This window comes from Equus quagga, chromosome 16 (genome assembly GCF_021613505.1).
Source record: "Equus quagga isolate Etosha38 chromosome 16, UCLA_HA_Equagga_1.0, whole genome shotgun sequence".
Classification (NCBI taxonomy): domain Eukaryota; kingdom Metazoa; phylum Chordata; class Mammalia; order Perissodactyla; family Equidae; genus Equus; species Equus quagga.
The window spans coordinates 40,760,809-40,779,141 of NC_060282.1; the positions used below are offsets into that span (position 1 = coordinate 40,760,809).

Genomic DNA, 18,333 nt, shown 5'->3' on the forward strand with positions numbered 1-18,333 from the left:
CTATACAGAGTATATTCTCATTAAGCAAGAGCATTTTGTCTAATTTGAAAAAAAGAAGTGCATTACCAAAATACCAATTCACTAAGCATTTGCTCAGAAACTGTCAACTTTTAATGTTAATAGATGACAATTTCTGCAATCTTGTCCAACCTAAATTCAATTTTATTAAGCAGGTGCTAATCCTGAAATTCAGGAACTATGCACCTGCAGCTGAAACTTGTAAAAAAAAAAAAACATGGGCTCATCCCATATACCCCCAAATGCTGAAAATGGGAGAGTTTGGATATTGCAACTCTCCAAACACAAAGCCATATTCATGCAAAGGAAATTCTAAGAGGTAAGGAAACATGAAATTTTCACATTGGCTTTAATATTTGTATTTTACCAAAATTTTCCTGAACTTGGTAATCATTACTAACACTTTCTATAGTACTATTCACTGCATCTTAAAAATAAGAAAAATAAGCTAAGCAGAAAACGTGCAGTTGAAGAAAGTCGGATGTCAGTCTATACAATGATTTTTTTACTTTCAGCATGACAGACTTTATTTTGGCACTTTAACAAATATTTTGCTTTACAGCAGTGACAAAATATTGGCCAGAAATTTTCTTTTCCTGGCATGGATATCCAAGCAGTTGTTATCCTACGAACTGAATTTAACTATGCTTTGCACAGTTAGAGGTATACCCACTACATTCCTAACCTCGGTAATTGAGGCATATTGTGCCGCTTCAGAAAGTGCTATCCCTTCCTTTTAATCTCTCCAAGGTGGACTGATTCTGCAGTGATGGGACAGGAATTTGAGAATTAAGGCCATTGAAAATTTAAGTAAACACTGTTCCCAGTGCTGCTTAAAAAAGTTTTTTTAAAAATGAGTTCTGTGGCAATTCCAGGGAATGTTCTCTAAATGAAGTATTCATACTTTATTAAAAGTAAATTATATGTTGGAAAGGTTGCTATTTTTGCTGCCTTCTTCCTACTTTGGCAAGCTCACAGTTTCAAACAAAATTAATAGTAAAACAGAAAAAGGAAATGTTGAGTTAGAAGGAAGTACCCAGGCAGGGTACCCTCATACTTCCATCTCCTGCTCAGGCCTCACTGCTTCCAGCAATTTCTATCCTAAGCAGCGAGGCCCTGCTGTTCATGCAGAGCCTCCTTGCCCTTCTCTCCTCCCCTAAAGTGTGAACTATGCTATTCCATCTAGCAGTTCTTCGGTAGAGCTTCAGGAGAGATTTGGAGCACAGTTTCAAAGGGAAATCAATCTACGGGACTGAACCTTAGCTCCGATGTCAGGAAAGCCCCTTTTCATTTCTCTGGAAATTATAGTCCTAAAAGCTATTTGCAAAAGCAGGCATCCGTCTCAATATTGCCATCAGCTATCCTATAAAGGTTGCAAACTTTACAATTCCCTCCCTGGCAACTTTCCAATATCTATACCCAAACACACACAGGATGACACATTCAGATTTCCTCTGGCCAATTCAGAAGCAAATCTGGTAATAAACAGCCACATCAATGAGCTCTTTGGTTTTGGTTTACAGACACTGTGCAACACTCAGAAATCAAACCCACATCATCCTTGAGAGCAGACGGTTGCTAGCAAAGAGATGTACATTTGATCAAAAATGTACAAAATTTATAACAGTGACATTTTCAATATTAGGCCACATGATTTATTCAGTAGTTTTTATGTTCCCAAATTACAATTTATGTCTATTCATAAGACTACAAAAGTTACCATTAGAATTGTCTGTGCTTATAAAATACCAACTTTTTTTTAACTGTTATATATACTCATTAACACCAGTCTGCGACGAGTTACATAGAATCATAGGCACTTCAAAGGCTTAAAAAGACGTTTACAACTTAAATGCATTTTTAAGAACAAAAACTGATTTTTCCTTAAATCCCTACTCGTACCTTCAAATTGCAAGAAATTAACAAATACAGTGGCCAAAGGAATCTGCAGCAACTTCTCAAAATACTGTTAGCATCTTTGGGTTTGCTGAGGCTTGTCAGTAACGTACATCAAATCCTCCCAAAAGAAGATCTGATAGATTGATATGACTAAACAGTTTTGTGGTAATAATCCAATTTTACACATTAATTTGCTGTTGCAAATCTGCCGGAAGCTACAGGTAATGAAAAACAAAGCACGTGTAAAATGGATAGTCTGACACTTAAAAATTTATACAAAGTGGAGGTTAAGTTTACATATTTGAAATTCACATATACACTAAATTACCATTATCTGAATTATCCAAAGACAAACTGCACCATAACAGCTACAGAAGGCATAGAGTTTTGTTTTGTTTTTGAGGGGACAAGAGAGGAGAGGGCAACAACAGATAAATTAACAAAGGAAGACCAACTTGGTAAGGTCAATCTGAGACATGCCAACACAAATTAAACAGCTCTCATCTTCGGACCATAGGATAAAAACAATCATTTCATATTCGCACATAAAAGTTTAAACCGATTCCATGAACATTGAGAGTTTTCATAACATAATATTTTGCCACTGCTATTCACAGAACACTGCAGATGTTAAGTTTTAATTTTATGTTGTTCTAAAGAAATACATGAAGAGTTTTAAATACAATGGGATTTTATCATTAGAGTGCCAGAATGGCTCTTTAATGAAAAAAACCGAAAAACAAAGGTCTTCATTATTCTATGCAAAAGCTTTATTTTTAAAAGTTCAGTGATCTCATAAATAGAGACACTAAGTGGGAGTTTCACGCATAAAACTCCTTAGTAGGCGCCTTCTGATAAGCAGCACTGGATGGTTTGCGTTCCCCAAGGTCGTAACTTCCTTCATCCTTCTTTCTCATGCGATACACCAGCAGCAGGATAAGGAAAATTGCAAAGAGAAAGCCGATAACTCCGCCAGCAATGACAGCTGAAACACACCACAAGGAAGATTACTTTTAGACGAGATTCAAGGGTTGCAGAAATTAGCTTTGTAAAGCCCAATCTATTTATGCTTTTATAAAAGGCTTAATTTGAAAACTCCAAAACTTTTAAAAACTGGATTCAATGAAGCAACCAGGTAATTATGCAAATCTGACATTCCTCAGGAAGGTACAATATTTTCTTTGATTAGTATTAATAATAGCACCCAAAAGCCTCAATTAGAAAAATCTGGCTGTGACCTCAACTAATTCCATACTTTAAAATTTTTCAGTCTTTTCAGTACTCACATTTCATAGTCTAATCTTCTAATTGTTTTTTCAATGAAAACACCACACATGATATAATTGACTTAAATTTTATAAGGGTAGATATGAAGGAAAAAAGCATGCCAATTTCCTTTATAAGGACAGATCTATCCTTTCAAGGATTAAGTGTTCTTAAATCTTGTGAATCTTCCTCTTTAAAATCAAATGATCATACTTTCATCAGATAAGTTACAATTAGAGACAACATCCCTAATGCCTTGGGCATATTTGTGTCAGCTGCCCTTCCCATAAAGAACTTTTCCTTCTCTTGAGTTTATTTTGAAATCAGGATGACGTGGAGCAAGACTGATCTTCACATCCTGCCATCTGCCATGCCGAATTGTTCTGGACCAATTCAGATCTGAACATTCTTCTTCTTAGCCCTCCACCCCCCGCCCCAACTCCCCACTCCCCCTCCCCCGACCCCGCCTTGGCAATGGCTAGCCAAGGGTTAGGCTGAGGGAACTGACAGAAAATAAAGAACATTTGCCTAACTCTTGCCTCTCACTCTGGAATGAGATAGGCCCTCAAGACTGCTTTCAGTAGGAAGGTGACATTAGGCAAGTTTTGCCGACATCTGAATCACTTAAGAAAAACAGGCCTATTCAAGGACGCTTCCACCCGACCCCCACAGGGCTACTCACCTGCTAGGACCTCTGTTCGTTTAAACAGATTGTCTGAGTGCTTCTCAGTATACACATTCGTGTCCTCTTCAGCTGGGTCCATGTTCCTTTCTGAGTCAGAGAGGTGAACTTTTTCCTTATCAATTTCTTCAGGTGACTGGCAGAGGAAAAAGGGAAAGATTATAAAGATTTCTTTTTAAATGTGCTGGAAAGAAGAAATAATAGATAATAATATTCTAAAATTTATTTCAAATAATGAGTTTAGAAAATAATTGGAATAATCACTTTGTGCGATGTTTATATGAATGAGTGAGTCATATGACAGTGTCATATAGTTCATGGTTTTGTATAACACCCACCACGTATATAAGCAAAATGGATAGTTAGTGAGTTCATAATAATCCTAATGACATGGTTAGGTTGTTTTAGCTGACATTTCATCAGATCTCTACTTCCTCACCACTCTTCCGACTTCAGGCTATCATCTCCCTCCAGCTGCTCCAACCCAATAGCTTTGCCCCAATCCTCCTTAGTCCTTCATCTCTTTACTATACAGGGCACTGTGACAGTTGGCTTCCTTTTGGGCATTCTCTCCAGGTATTCTCCAAGGCTCTCTTGCTCGCACTCTGTGGGGAGCAGACTCCCAGGCTTACTCTGTCATGCTCCCCTTCCCTTAGTCATTCTTACACCTTCAGCAAATCCTAAACTAGAGCTTCAGGGGACCTGGGTTCTGCAAATAGCTCTTGTGTGATCCCAACCAAGTCTTACCACTTTTCTGGACTTCAGTTTCCTCGTCTATCCAATGAAAGACACTCTCAGCTTCTTAGGTATTCCACAATTTTAAAGTATAAATCTGCAGTGATAATTCTCACAGCCTCATCTCCAGCAGCACTATTCTCACCTAGCCAGCAGCCTACAGGACACTAACCCTTGGCTACACCACCCAGAACTCTACTTGTCAAGTATAAAAAGTAATTCACCACTGCATCAGATCAACTCTCTTTTCTATTCCCATTAATGGTACCAACTATTCTCTTGGGCCCCCAAAGTTATGTTTTTTAGCACATTCCAAATTTTATATTTTGCTGTATCACAGTCCTGGAAATTTGCCTTTCACCATTCTATCAAATTAATTTCCTTCCTTGGATTCTCATTTTCACAGCCTTATTCAGATCTCTGTCACATCACACCCAAGTTCTTGCAAACACCTCAAAACCGCACAGGTTGGGTGGCTTCCAGTCTTCCCCCTAGCCCACCACTTAATCCCCAGTAGGAATCCCTGCAAGGCCATCCCCACTGCCACTTGCCTACCTAAATTGACTCTTACCATCTTTGCCTTGGTTCCTGGAGCTCTCCTAGCCCCAGTCTGCATTTTTCACTTCTTTCATTGTCCACTTATCCTTAATGAAGCCCTCTCTGATCTTTCACCTCTCTAAAACCCCAGAACACTTGACATTCTACCACACCAACATATAAATCATCTGTTGGCATTCTAACTTTCAGCACCAACACTGGCCATCTTGTGTAAATGACTTAAGGTTACAATGAAATCTGAAGTCACTGAGTAGCTTTAAAAAAAAAAAAAAATACAAGCCCCACCACTAGAGATTCTCTTTCAATTGGTCTGGGCTGGGGAAGATGGCATTGATTTTTGTTGTTTATTTAAAGCACTCCAGACATTTTTATGGTTTGAGAACCAGTGGGTTAGAGAAGCTCAGTTCAAATGAATTGGCTATTCTCTATCAGGCTGAAGTTCTGGCTGGCCACAACTATTGATGAAGAAGACTGTCAACTCCATTGGGCTATTATTGTAGACAATAGTCGTTTTTAGCACTATCAGTCTTCCTAAGAACAGCCAACCATCTTATTTAGGACTCTATGCTATGTCTCAGGTAAATGACTGATTGCTATCTGAAGGCCAGGGTTCATCCAAAATGGCAGCCTGCTACTTAAGTCTAGATGGTTAAAGAACATAAGAAGAAAAGACCTCACTTTCATAGGGTGCCTTAGGGTCATTGGCATTTCTAGGAAGGACTACAAGCTAGGCCAAGTGGATCCATTTGAACTCCAGAGTATGTGAGGTCAGTGGGTCCCTGCCTCAGTGAATGGAGCACTAGGTTTCCACCGAAGATGGTATATACTAAAGTGTGATGAAGAATGTCTGTCTTACTTTCCCAAGCTGCAGAAAACCCTGTACTACCTTAAACCTCAACCTGTCATGACTTAGAAAAAGCAAAGGCCATAGGAAAATCATTTCACTGCTGCACAACATGAACCCAAAATTTCACTGTTCTCTACATTACAGTGAGAGAAGAAAATACGAAAGGTCTTCCTGGGCCTTCACATACCAAAGTAAAGCAGAATAGAGCAGCTCATTGGCAGTATTTTGTCTGAGTTTTCTCTATTCTTCTTATGGAAAGTCTGTCACTAATTAGCTGGCTGGCAGAAGGACAGACAACTCAACAGATGAGAGAATGGATTATGTGGGTACTAATCTAGGAAACTTTTCAGTCCTCATTAGCACTGCTACTAGAGGTTGGGAAAAAGAAGAGAAAACTCAAATAGGTGGATACTCAGGTCTGTGACTAGGGAAAGAGGAAAGCAAGTTCTGGTGGCAAATGAGATGCACATAGGTAGCTATTGTGATATTAGAGGCTGAGTTTAACTTACCCATGTCATCTTTATCCCACTATTATGAGAAATCACATGAATTCTCCTCAGGTTTTTTTTCTTTTTTTTTTTTTGTGACAAAGACTGGCCCTGAGGTAACATTTGTTGGCAATCTTCCTCTTTTTGCTTGAGGAAGATTGTTGCTGAGCTAACATCTGCGCCAATCTTCCTCTATTTTGTATGTTGAATGCTGCCACAGCATGGCTTGAAGAGCAGTGTGTAGGTCCACACGCAGGATCTGAACCCTCAAACCAGGGGCACTGAAGCAGAGCATGCGAACTTAACCACTACACCACTGGGCTGGCCCCTCTTCCTCAGGTTCCTTGAGTCCCTAAAATCATTTGAGAGAGTGGACACTTCAAATCTGTCTGACTCAGCTTCTAATTCAGCAGCAAGGAAGCATTCCAGGTGTCTGCAGGTGTAGGGATGGAAGTTTTCCACAGAACTGGGGCCACCGTGCACTTAGAGCAATGGTCCATCAGAGCACAAGCCTCCAGTGGTCAGGGCAGAACACTCATTCTATCCTGAGTTTTACCATATGGAAGCAGGGGCTGCACTAAGAATAATTCTTTCTATTGTACAGAACTAATCTGAAAAACCTTATCTCTTGTATATACATGCAAAATGAAATTACAGAAAGTCAGCATAGATGATTATGAAGCCAATTAAACATTTGTCATATCCATGCCCGGTTGTTTGGATGCCATGGAAATATAATGGAAGTAAAAGATTACAAACAAAGCTCTGCTTGAACAAATAACTGTTTTTTAAAAAAACTTCTATCACAAAAATTTACAACAAACTAGACAGAATACCTATAACAATGACATTAATGTCACTGAGAGACTCATTCAAAAGCAAATTCTACATTAATGGTATCATAGAGGCAATGTTTAATTTAGCTGTGCCATGTAAATACAAAATAGAAAATTTAATCACTATTATTATTCAATATCAGTATTATCAGTACCTAAAATAGTGTTTGACACATAATGAGTAGCTCAAATCTCCCATGAATGGATGAATTTTTATTAGTAGTACATTGAATACAAATACTAGGAATAATATTTTTAAGTTTTTTGGATATTTAATCTGAGCTCTTCTGCCAAACAGATGATCTATCTTCTTTATCTTGATCTGACACAATTACTTCCTTAAAGTCAATTTTCTTTTTTTGGTGAGGGAGACTGGCCCTGAGCTAACAGCTGTGCCAATCTTCTTCTATTTTGTATGTGGGTCGCCAGCACAGCAGGGCTACCAAAGAGTGGTGTGGAACCACACTGGGGAACCAAACCTGAGCTGCTGAGGCAGAGTGTGCTGAACTTAACCACTAGGCCACAGGGCCAGACCCTAAAGGCAATTTTTAAAAACGTAAATGCATATTACTAAGTGAAAGAAGCCAACAGGCAAAGGCTACGTACTATATGATTCTAACTATATGACATTCTGGAAAAAGCAAAACTAGGAAGACAGCAGAAAGATCAGTGGTTGCCAGGGGTTGGAGGGCAGGAGGGATGAAGAGGCAGAGCACAGTGGACCTTTAGGACAGTGAAACTACTCTGTATGACACCATAATGGTGGACACATGTCCTTAGGCATTTGTCAGAACCAAAGAATACACAACACCAAGAATGAACCCTAAAGTAGACTATAGGCTCTGGGTGATAATGATGTGGCAATGTAGGTTCACTGATTGTAATGAATGTACCACTCTGGTGCAGGATGGTGATAGTGGGGGAGGCTGTGCATATGTAGGGGCAGAGGGTATATGGAAAATCTCTGTACTTCCCACTCAATTTTGCTGTGAACCTAAAACTGCTCTGAAAAACAAAGTCTATTTAACAATAACAAAAAAGTAGTAGGTGAGTAAATGTTAAAATGATCATGAAGAGTAAGGAAGATCCAATTATATAATGAAAAGACCAGTTGTCCTTACCTAATTTTAAATATGGCCTCTTAAGAACATTCTGTTAAACTAAAAAAAGGGAACATTTTACAACAACCTGATAATGCAACACATAACAAACACACCTTCGTCTGTGCAGGTATCTTGTTCTGTATCTTCAGCGTTGTGGTCTCCACTTTTGGAGCAGCACTAGTGAACGCTATCTTTGGAACTGGTCGAGATGTTGTCAGCTCTGGACTCTCTATGTCCTCATCAGCTCCTGGGAAAATAAGCAAAGACGAGCTGAGCACATGAATCGTGACACAGATTTCTACATTATCAGAAAATCCTGTCTAAGGCTGACACTGACAGAGCCACGTTCTTTCAAGACCTGCTCCTCAAGAATTCAGCACAAACCTTCCCGCAGTCTTCAAGGTGATGAAGAAGTGGTGTCAAAGTGGATCTGTGGGTAGTCTGGCATTTTTCTCTAAAATATCATCATCCTGAACACTCTCAGGGAGCCCTTTTTCCACCTGTATGTTCAATCTCTCCTGCTGATGAGATTTCTTCCCTTCTACACTGAAACATGTTGCATTTTCCACTTTAAAACACAACAAAATAAACAAAAACGGCAGACTCCCACAGCTGAACCTTTACCTGAGGCAAGCTGCTGCCCTCCTCCCCTTTTTATAGCCAGACTTTTCCAGTGGTGATGCGGATACTCACGAGCTCTTTTTCGCACCTTCTACTCCACTCTCTGCTCTACTCCTTCTAGGTGGATTTTCCCTTTCATCACACTATTAGCACTGTTTTGTTAAGGTCACCCACGTCTCCCCCATGATGCCATCTCCGATGGCATTTTCCAGAATGATCCTCATCTAATCGAACCTCCTAGCACTCCTGGACACTTGTCCATTATCATCTCCTTCTCGAAACACTCTCCATCTTTAGGCTTCTATGACTTTGACTTCCTGGCTTTCCCCTCACCTCTCTGGTAAAAGAATGAACCTCTTTTGCAGGTTCATTCTCTCCTACCCGGACACAAAATATCAAGAGTTCAGTAAGACTCAGCCCCAGGCTGCTTCTTACTCTGCACTTTCTCCCTCCCTCACGTTCATGGCTTCAATTACCATCTAAATATAAATGAGACCTAAATTTACATCATTAGCTTATACCACTCCTGTGAAATTCAGATCTATATATCCACTGGCCTACTTGACATTTTCACCTGAATGAGTTAAAGGTACTATATACCTCTAACACATCCCAAACAGAACTCGTGATCTCTCTCCCTCTTCCCCAGCAAACCTGGTCTTCTCCCCATGCTCCTTCCAGGCGTATAAACCACAACTTGAGTTCCTCTTCCTTACCACCACATCAAATCCATCACCCAGTTCTCTTGATTTGACCTGTTTAACGCCTACACTCTAACACCTTTCTGTAGTTCCAAGGCCACTACTCTCATCCAAGCCACTGTAATCTCTCCATGAACCACGATACCTGCCTTCTTCCTAATAGGTCTTTTCAGTCTACTGTCCACAAATTGGCTGTAACCTCATCATCCTCCTGTTTAAAACTATTACAGTGGTACTCTACTGCCCTTGAAATGAATATAACCTGCCTCAACCCAGCCTTGCATGGTCCAGCTCCCTCGAGCATCATTTTCCCTGTTATCCCGTGCTCCACCCAGGGTCTCCTGCTCTTCTGCCAGAAGCCCTCGCCTAGTTAATTCCTAATTCAACTCCACATCTCAGCATAAAGGTCAGTCCTTGGGGGGGATACCTCCCTTCCATATTAGGTCATAGTTTTTTGTTAAATGGGTTTTTAGCACCACCTTTCTTATCCTAATTGCATTTATCACAAATTTGTAATTATGTGTTTGTTTAACTATTGATTGAAGCTTCCCCTACTGGACTGGAAGCTCCCTAACGCCAAGGCATTGCATCTGGTTTGTTCTCTGAGTGCCTAGCGGAGTCCCTGGCCCATACAGGCTCTGATCCAGTATTTGTTCAAGTAAGTGACTAACCACCGAGTGTCACCTGGGCAATATTTTTCCTCTTTTTTTTTTTGCCTTTTTACCAGAACAGCATTTGAGAATTTCTGATATTCAAATACAACATTCTTTTTAAGTTGATCATTTGTCAAATTTGCAACACCTCAAATAAACTCAAAACTCTGGAACTCAAACTAGGCTGCTTCCCCAGACAGGAACGAATGACGAATACCTCCAAATTCCTCACAGAACTATGTGAATGTGATACGCAGTTAGGAAAGTAAAAGGTAACATGATAGAAACAGTGCAACGGCTGTGACTGTAGTTTACTTTCTAATATTTTAACATATCACCTGTATCCTCTAACTTCAGCATGTATACTCATTACAGAGAGAAGAAATGGCAGGATATATTGGAATAAATACGAGATTTGGCACGAAATAAACAAACCAACCAACCTAGTACTCACTCTGGCATTTATTAGTGCTGTGATCTCAGGCAAGTAATGCTTGGGTCTTAGTTTCTTCAACTGTAAAATGGGGATAATAACAACTAACTCTCCGAGGTGTCAACGTAACATATCCTTGAAAGCATTCTGTACACATAAAATGTTCTGTAAATATGTCATTAATAACGATGGCTCCAGAAACACACTGCTCTTTTATATCAGCCTACCTGATTTTCCATCAAAGTTTTACATTTAATATGCTTGATTTGCTCCCACAGCGAATCATTTTCTTACAAAGGATAAAAGTTCTATGAGAAAAACTTTCAATTAAGCGCTTTCAAGACCTCCTTGGTTCACAATAGTTATAAGTATGCATCATCAAACTAGGCGTATGGAGAATCTGTTGTGAGAGAGAAGAGATTTTATACAGTAGAGAATTCCCTCAAGATCGCACTGAAGTTAGAGACAGACGAGTGACCTGCCGCAGCAGGCTCTTCTACTGTATTTATCATCTCTGTTAAAAAGATGGAGCCTCTTGCTCAGGGACGCTGAAGCCCCCTCACATCTCCTCTCACCCCTGACTTTCAGTTCTCTCTGTTCTCTCTGCCTGAGGCATCCTACTCCAGAGCCCACCTCTACCTGAGAAGCTCCTGCTTACACCACTGTGCCCACAACTAACGCCATCCCCTCTCTCCATCGTGGAACCGTTTCTTTCTGTATGCTCCTACTGTTTACCAAATCTCTTTTTAAAAAAATAACATTTTCTTCTACTTATAAAAAGAATACATGTTTTAAAAAATACATTTTCACGGATGAAATTTGGAAACACACAAATACAGAAAGGAATAAGTAAAATTATTCCACCACCAGCAAAAGCACTGTTAGAGCTTATTTACTGACGTGTTCCTAGCACCTAGGATGGTGTCTGTTCCCCCACGTACTAGGTGGTTAATAAGTACTTGGTGAATGAATGAATAAATATCCTCTGTATCTTCTCATCTTCTAATGAGTTTTTCATTTCTGATGTGACAGTTCTTCTCTCCGAGGACTCTCTTGTACTCTCAAAATGTTCCTTTTTTATAGTATCCTCTTCTTGTTTCACCATTAAAGCATCCTCTTCTCTCTCCCTATTTGGTAAGTTTTCCTGTAAGTTCTCTTCTCCCTGTGAGTTTCTGTCCTCCCCCAATTTTGGGGGTGTAGGGAGGTCTCTATCTTTTGTGTTACAAGTTTTTCCATAAATGTCTGGGGAGCTTTGGTTGTCTTTTCACACTTAGGAGGGAAACACTAAAAAGCTGACTAGAAGCTCTGAGCATATAGAGAGGTTTGTCAAGTGTGGGCCTCATCAGTTGGGACAGAGCTGTGTGTTATTCTGGAGCACTACCAATGCCAGTATCCTCGAGCTGTTTCCTCTGAGTTGGTCCAGTTCCCCAGGGAGGGTAGAGGCTAGACTGTCAGTGTCCAGGAAGCGACTGGGAGAACATAACTGGGAACACCTCAGCATTAAATGACTCTTAATCTAGACCTCGTTCTCTCTCTTTTCAAGACGGTACTCCCAGCCCCATCTGTGCCTGGTACACTCTCAAGTCCAAAGACCCTCTGTTTCATCCTCTCCAGAAAACAAACTTCCAGTTTTCTTCTGAGGTTGGGAGCATGAGACCTTTTGCTGCATTACAGTGGGAAGGAATCAGGGAATCTACTTGCTCCTTAAGCAGACTCTCAACCAATCATCCTGAATTTAGTACTCCTTTCACACTCCATCTAGTGCCACCAATTCCTGGGCCCAAGGGGACTCTGCTGTGCTAAGTGAGTTGCTTCTTGGCTTCCCCGCTCCCAACCCTACTGCTGGCTGACTCAGCCTTCTCATGTCTGCCAAGTCTGTTACTACTGGTCCATCTGCTTCCCAGCTTTCAAAACATTGTGGCTTTTGTCTCCTGTACTGTCTTGTCTGTCCTTGTGAGTTTAGGCCCAATTCCTTTATTGTTAGTTTAGTTGAGTATTGGAAGGTATGTGTGTTCAATCCGCCATCTTTAACCAGAACTCTACATTTAACTCAAATTTTTGTTGTATAGCACTTTTCTATGTTACGTCATTCCTGATATGGTGTTACAACTATTTTTTCTCAGTTCTACATTTCTCTCCTCGGACTCTTGGTTCTTGGAGGACAGGGACCAAGTCTTTCTCATCTCTGTGTCCCAAGAACATGGCTTAGAGTCTGGCACACAGTGAATGCCTATGAAATGTTTAACTGAATGGTTGAAGTTTTCATATTCGCTCATGCCCATCCTTGAGTTCACACATATATCATGGCTCCATCTCCTAATCTGGGTAGTATCCTCTGGGCCTTTGGCCATTTTCCTCCAGTCCATTTGCTTTTCCACTGGATAGCTCGATAGGAACGAGGATAGAGGGAACACTGACTGAAACCCTAGGGGATCTCAGTTTCTAGCTGGGACTGGGCATCAGCTAGGCAGGATCTCCTAATTCTAGAACGGGGTTTTATGACAGAAGAAGGCACTACAGCAAAGGAGTTAAAGAGAACATAGTCTCAAGCTCAACTCCCCAGTCCCTATCCCACTCCATTACTTTCTAACAGTGTGAGCTGAGGCAAGTTACTTAACCTCTCTGTGCCTCAGGTTTTCTCATGTGATAAATGGAGATAATAATAGAATCTGTCTTACAGAGATGTTGTAAGGACAGGAACAATGCCCAACACACAGAGTAAGTGCTTTACAAACTTTAGTTACGACTTCTACTACCTTTAAGCTTAAAATCAACATCTCCAGTGCAGTGCAAGGGTGTTTGCCAAGGCCAGAATGATGCACTTCTTTGCAGCAATTATCTGCTCAAGGCTGGAGCCAAGGCAGAAGCAGGCCCACATGGAAGTCCAGCTTGATCCACCTGGTTAGTGGGTTCAGGATTTCAAATGACCCAATCCAAAGCCCTCTCACCTGATATGGGGTTGCTCCGGAGAGGGAGGGTTGGGAGAGGAGCAGGACTGTGTACCTGCTTTCTCTGTATTAAACTTAAGGACAGTCTCAGCAGAAATCAGCAAAATCACTTGGACAACCTCCACAGATCTCTAACAACTCTTGGATTCTAACATTTGTGAAACGGGGACAAAAAAGTGTCCATATTTATTATTTCCTGGGACATTTTGAAGATGACAGTTACAAAGCACTTTTGAGGTGCTAAAGAAAAAAAAAAGAGGTGCCATAAGTGAAAGATATTAATAGAGTTGTGGGCTATGGAGAATAACTCTTTTCACACTCATTCTACGTTTGCGATAAGCATCACTCTCCCAAGAATAACTAGGGCTATTTTTACATTAGGACTGCATTGGAAGCTTGCTGTTAGTAGGTCAGCACTACCTCTCTCGTCTTTCTCAGACTTGCTGTTTTCCAACTTAAAACACTCACTCTTATATAGCTAGATCTCTACCAAAGATACAATTGATTTCATTCATTCTGGGTCATTTCAAAACCCAGGCCAATTCGATTGTCACACATCTACGTTCAGCATAACTTTTACTATCTATTGATTGAATTTACAATGAAAACTCAAAGCAAGAAAGGTCCTAAATAAAACTTTGCTAGCATGCTGTTGATCACAAATTCCTGACTTGATCATTAATTAAATATATGTACAAGCTCTTCCTCTTAGCTTCTTGGGGGCCATTCCTGGAGCAGGTAAAACATTTACCAGGTATGGTAGATTGCAAAAATGGCCAGTATCCTTTATTCCCCCATGTATCCACATTCTCTGCAATGTGACTTTGTAGCTCATTTCATTAAGAGGGAGAGTCTGGGATAGCCTTATGACTTGCTTCGACCAATCAAATTTGGGAGTAATGCTGTGCCAGCGCTAAGCCAAGGCTTTAAGAGCCTTTGCACACCTCTGCTGGCTTTCTTGGGATCTCTGCCTCCTCCCTCTGAACAAAGGCTGGCCTGACGGAGATGAGAGACCTGTGAACCACAGCCAATTCTGCCTGCCTGCCCCAGAGAGATGACAGAGCCCAGCCAAGATGAGCCAAGGTGCATGCCAAACCTGCAGCTGACCACTGACATGCGAGGGAGCCCAGCCTAAATGCCAACCTACAGAATGACGAGCTAAGCAAATGATTGTTGTTTTTTGCTACTACTTGGGGTGGTTTGTCATGCAGAATTAACTGACACACCAAGGGAGGTGAGGACATGGCTGTACATTTAACTTGGCTGCTACATTCTCCCTCCTACTTTTGAGCAACACACCAGGAGTAAGAAGGTATAACTCTTCTTGGTCTCATCTATCATCTTTAGCGTAGGCTTGGTGGTTTCATGAAACTAGTATTCAAGGATTTCTTTAAGGGTGATTTCCAGGACATCACTTTGAAAGCCTTAATAATAAAATTCAAAGCTAATGTTGACAGAATACTGACTACATGCCATGTCAAACCCTTTTGATTCTCAGAACAAGCCTACGTAGTAAGGACTGTTACTACCTTCCACTGTATAAATGAGAGAACTGAGGTTCAGTCAAGTTAAATACATTCTCAAGATCTCACAGGTTAAGTGCATGAGAGCTACAATTCACATCCAGGCACTCTGACTCCAAAGAGCATGCTCTTAACCACTGTGCATCCTGCCCGTCTCCTTGAAGGAAGTTCCAGAAGAACGTGTGCATGTGCAAACATGGGGAATGGAAGTGAGTGTGGAAGCAGCCAGCCAGACCTGAGCCTGATGCAGAAGCATAGTCGTCGTCATCAATGGGATACACTCCAGAAGCTTCTTCAATGGAACTGTTGTCAAGGTACATGTCTTTATCAGACGTCAGCTCTGCTCTCTGAGAAAGGAGAGAGAAGGGATTCAGGATGGTGAGAGATTATAAAACGAGCTTATTTATCTTACTGTTCAGGTTTACACTGTCATGACTCTCTGTTCCCCTCCTCTGTTCCTCCAAAACCACATTTCTGGCCCTACCCTTCCTCAGGATGCTGACAACTTGCATGAAGTCAAGGACAGACAAATGCCCCCAAGGGAAGCATTATGTAGCCTAATCCAGTAGAAATGAAGACAGCTCAGAGACCTAAGCACCTATCATGGGCTTATTTTGTCACATCCCACTAAACCTGTCTGATTTTCAGTGGTCCCAGTGCTAGTTATAAGCCATCTCAGGCATTCTCTTTGTCACAAAATCACTGTGAGTCTCCCTTTACTGGAAAAGCTACAAAACACTCAAATCATTTAAGACTTTCTTGGGGATGTATACAAAGGCATTACAGCCCTTAGGCTAAATCATCACCAGGGATCCGTCGAGGCTCACGAAATGTCTGCAGGCCTGGCCGCGCTCAGAGCTTTATCATTACAGCTGAGAGCTCCCCAGTCGCCTGGGCAGTTCAGAGCTTTCTGCCACAGCCCAGATCCAGGCAGACGCCAGCACCTGTGAGGTCCCGCTGACGAGGGCGAAAGCCCACCGGAGCGGGCTTCTACGGCTCCTGGTTTAGCAGAGCCTTAATGACAAATGCAGATAAACCCACACGAGCACATTCTTTTCATATTACTGGCACTTGGCAACAGAAAGTCACACGCTTAACATGGAGAGGGATCATTCACTAAGTATACCAGTTCCACAGCTGCTTAGCTCTCCAATAAGAGGTTTAGTATTAAAATTCAACCTAATCTTGCCAAAGGAGTAACTTGCATGAATTGGAGGCAGAGTAGACATATAATTTTTTTTTAATGGCTTTAGTAAACTGATATTTTTCCATCAGTATCTCATGAAAGCCCAGAAGCAAATAAAGCAGACTGTCAGCTTCTAAACAACATTTGTGTTTGGAAACAGGCAACACTCATTATTGTCCTATTTTTAAAAATCACACTGAATGTTTGTTCCTAACAGGAATTATAAAAAAATGTTTCCCTTACTATACTGGCTTTCATTAGATTTCCTCTGAAAATAAAACTTTCTGTTTCAGCAGTCACTGTGACTTCCTAGGACAGACGGGTCCAGCCCTCCATAACACTACCACTTTATTCTCTCAAGTTTCAGCTGCTGGCTAGAGAGGCTCAAGTATTTTAAACCTGAGCCCATATTCTCCAGCAGGCTTCAGTGCCAACTGACAGAAAAGCATGGGAACCCATTTTGTTTGAGCTGCCGCACCGGCACATTTTGAGAACTGAAACCTTAGGGATTAGTTTTCCAGTGGGCCTGGCTTGCAGGCATTGGGTGACTGCCCTGAGCCAAGAGTGTGCTGGAATTTTTCTGCTAGAACGGTCAGAGTTTAACCCTGCAATCTGAGGCCCTCCTGCATCACACCGTTTCCAAGGCTATCACCATTCCAGGCTGTAATTCCCAAAGCTTGTGAACAGTCAGAAGCCCTGCATTCCACAGCTCTAGAAGCAACTTAACTGACCCCTATCTCAGCTCCTTTGAGGGCAAGGACTGTACCTCACTCATCTTTAAACCCCCACACCTCCCTGCCATCACAGTATCTGGCATATAGTAGGTGCTCAGTAAACACTGCTTGGGCTGTTTGTGTTCCCACCTGAAAGCAACTCTCAGTCCTGCTTGTATTAAACTTTGTCCTGGGAACTTCATCTGGAGGACTCTCTCATACGTTCTCTCAAATCCTGTCTACAAAAATGCTCTGACTTCTCCAGTCCTTATATGTCCTCTAGCCATAAACTACTATTTTGGATTTTGTAGCATACGAACGGTTTAAGACATAAACACTCACTGTTATTTTTAATTGTTTCGTGCGTATTTTCTCCTGCCTCTCAGCAGAGTGCAACTTGCTGGAGGCCGGTCTTCAAAGACCTGTGTGTGCTGCCTGCTCCTCTCAAAGTGCACGGGCAGTCAATAAATATTTGTTGATTGACATTAGCTAAAACAAACTGGCTTTTGACTCAGGTTTCAGAGGTAACACATGTCACAAGAGCTCCAGGATTCCTACAGTTAAAATCTCTCAATAGTCTAAGCCTGGGTCATCTTCCCCAAACCTCCCATACATGTTGCATTGCATCCACTTACGTAACTGAGGGTCTTAAACATAAGTAAAAGACTCCCTTTACATATTAGAAACCTGTTTGCCTTTCTTAAGATTGAATGACTTTCATTTTCCTCTTGGCTGTCAAAGAAGTTTGATGTGGCCTGAGTAATACCAAGACATTTTAATTCTCTGTGCAAACTGAATTTCTATGCATTAGGTGGCCCAGTTGTCAGACTGACACATCTGTCGCACTAACAGGTAGATGGGCCAAAAACATCTCCCAGAGAATTCTGACCACCTCACAGTTAACCACACTGGGTAGCCCGACAAGGAACTGACTTCCTGGGACAACCCATTCCTTACGAGGAAGCTGTCAGGCCTGAATTACTACAAGACTCGGGGTGGAGGACAGGGCGAGTCTAGAGAAGCTGGCTTGCCCTCGGTCACTCGGGGTCTGCAGGGCTCCAGGGTGGTCCCGGGGCTGACAGGATGTTTAATGTGCTGGAGGGCAGCTAAAAGTTCTTTTTCC

General features: G+C 41.4%; 1 protein-coding gene across 1 annotated transcript in view; it reads right to left on the reverse strand.

The window, feature by feature from the left end:
* Positions 1–348: 348 nt before the first annotated feature.
* Positions 349–18,333, reverse strand: part of SDC2 (syndecan 2) — a 104,191-nt gene continuing 86,206 nt past the window's right edge. Inside the window, exons 2-5 of the mRNA XM_046642199.1 lie at positions 15,547–15,658; positions 8,546–8,679; positions 3,866–4,001; positions 349–2,902 (exon numbers count right to left, since the gene is read on the reverse strand). Coding sequence (XP_046498155.1) covers positions 2,739–2,902; positions 3,866–4,001; positions 8,546–8,679; positions 15,547–15,658 — 546 coding nt within the window. The 3' untranslated portion in view covers positions 349–2,738. The remainder of the gene's footprint in view (positions 2,903–3,865; positions 4,002–8,545; positions 8,680–15,546; positions 15,659–18,333) is intronic.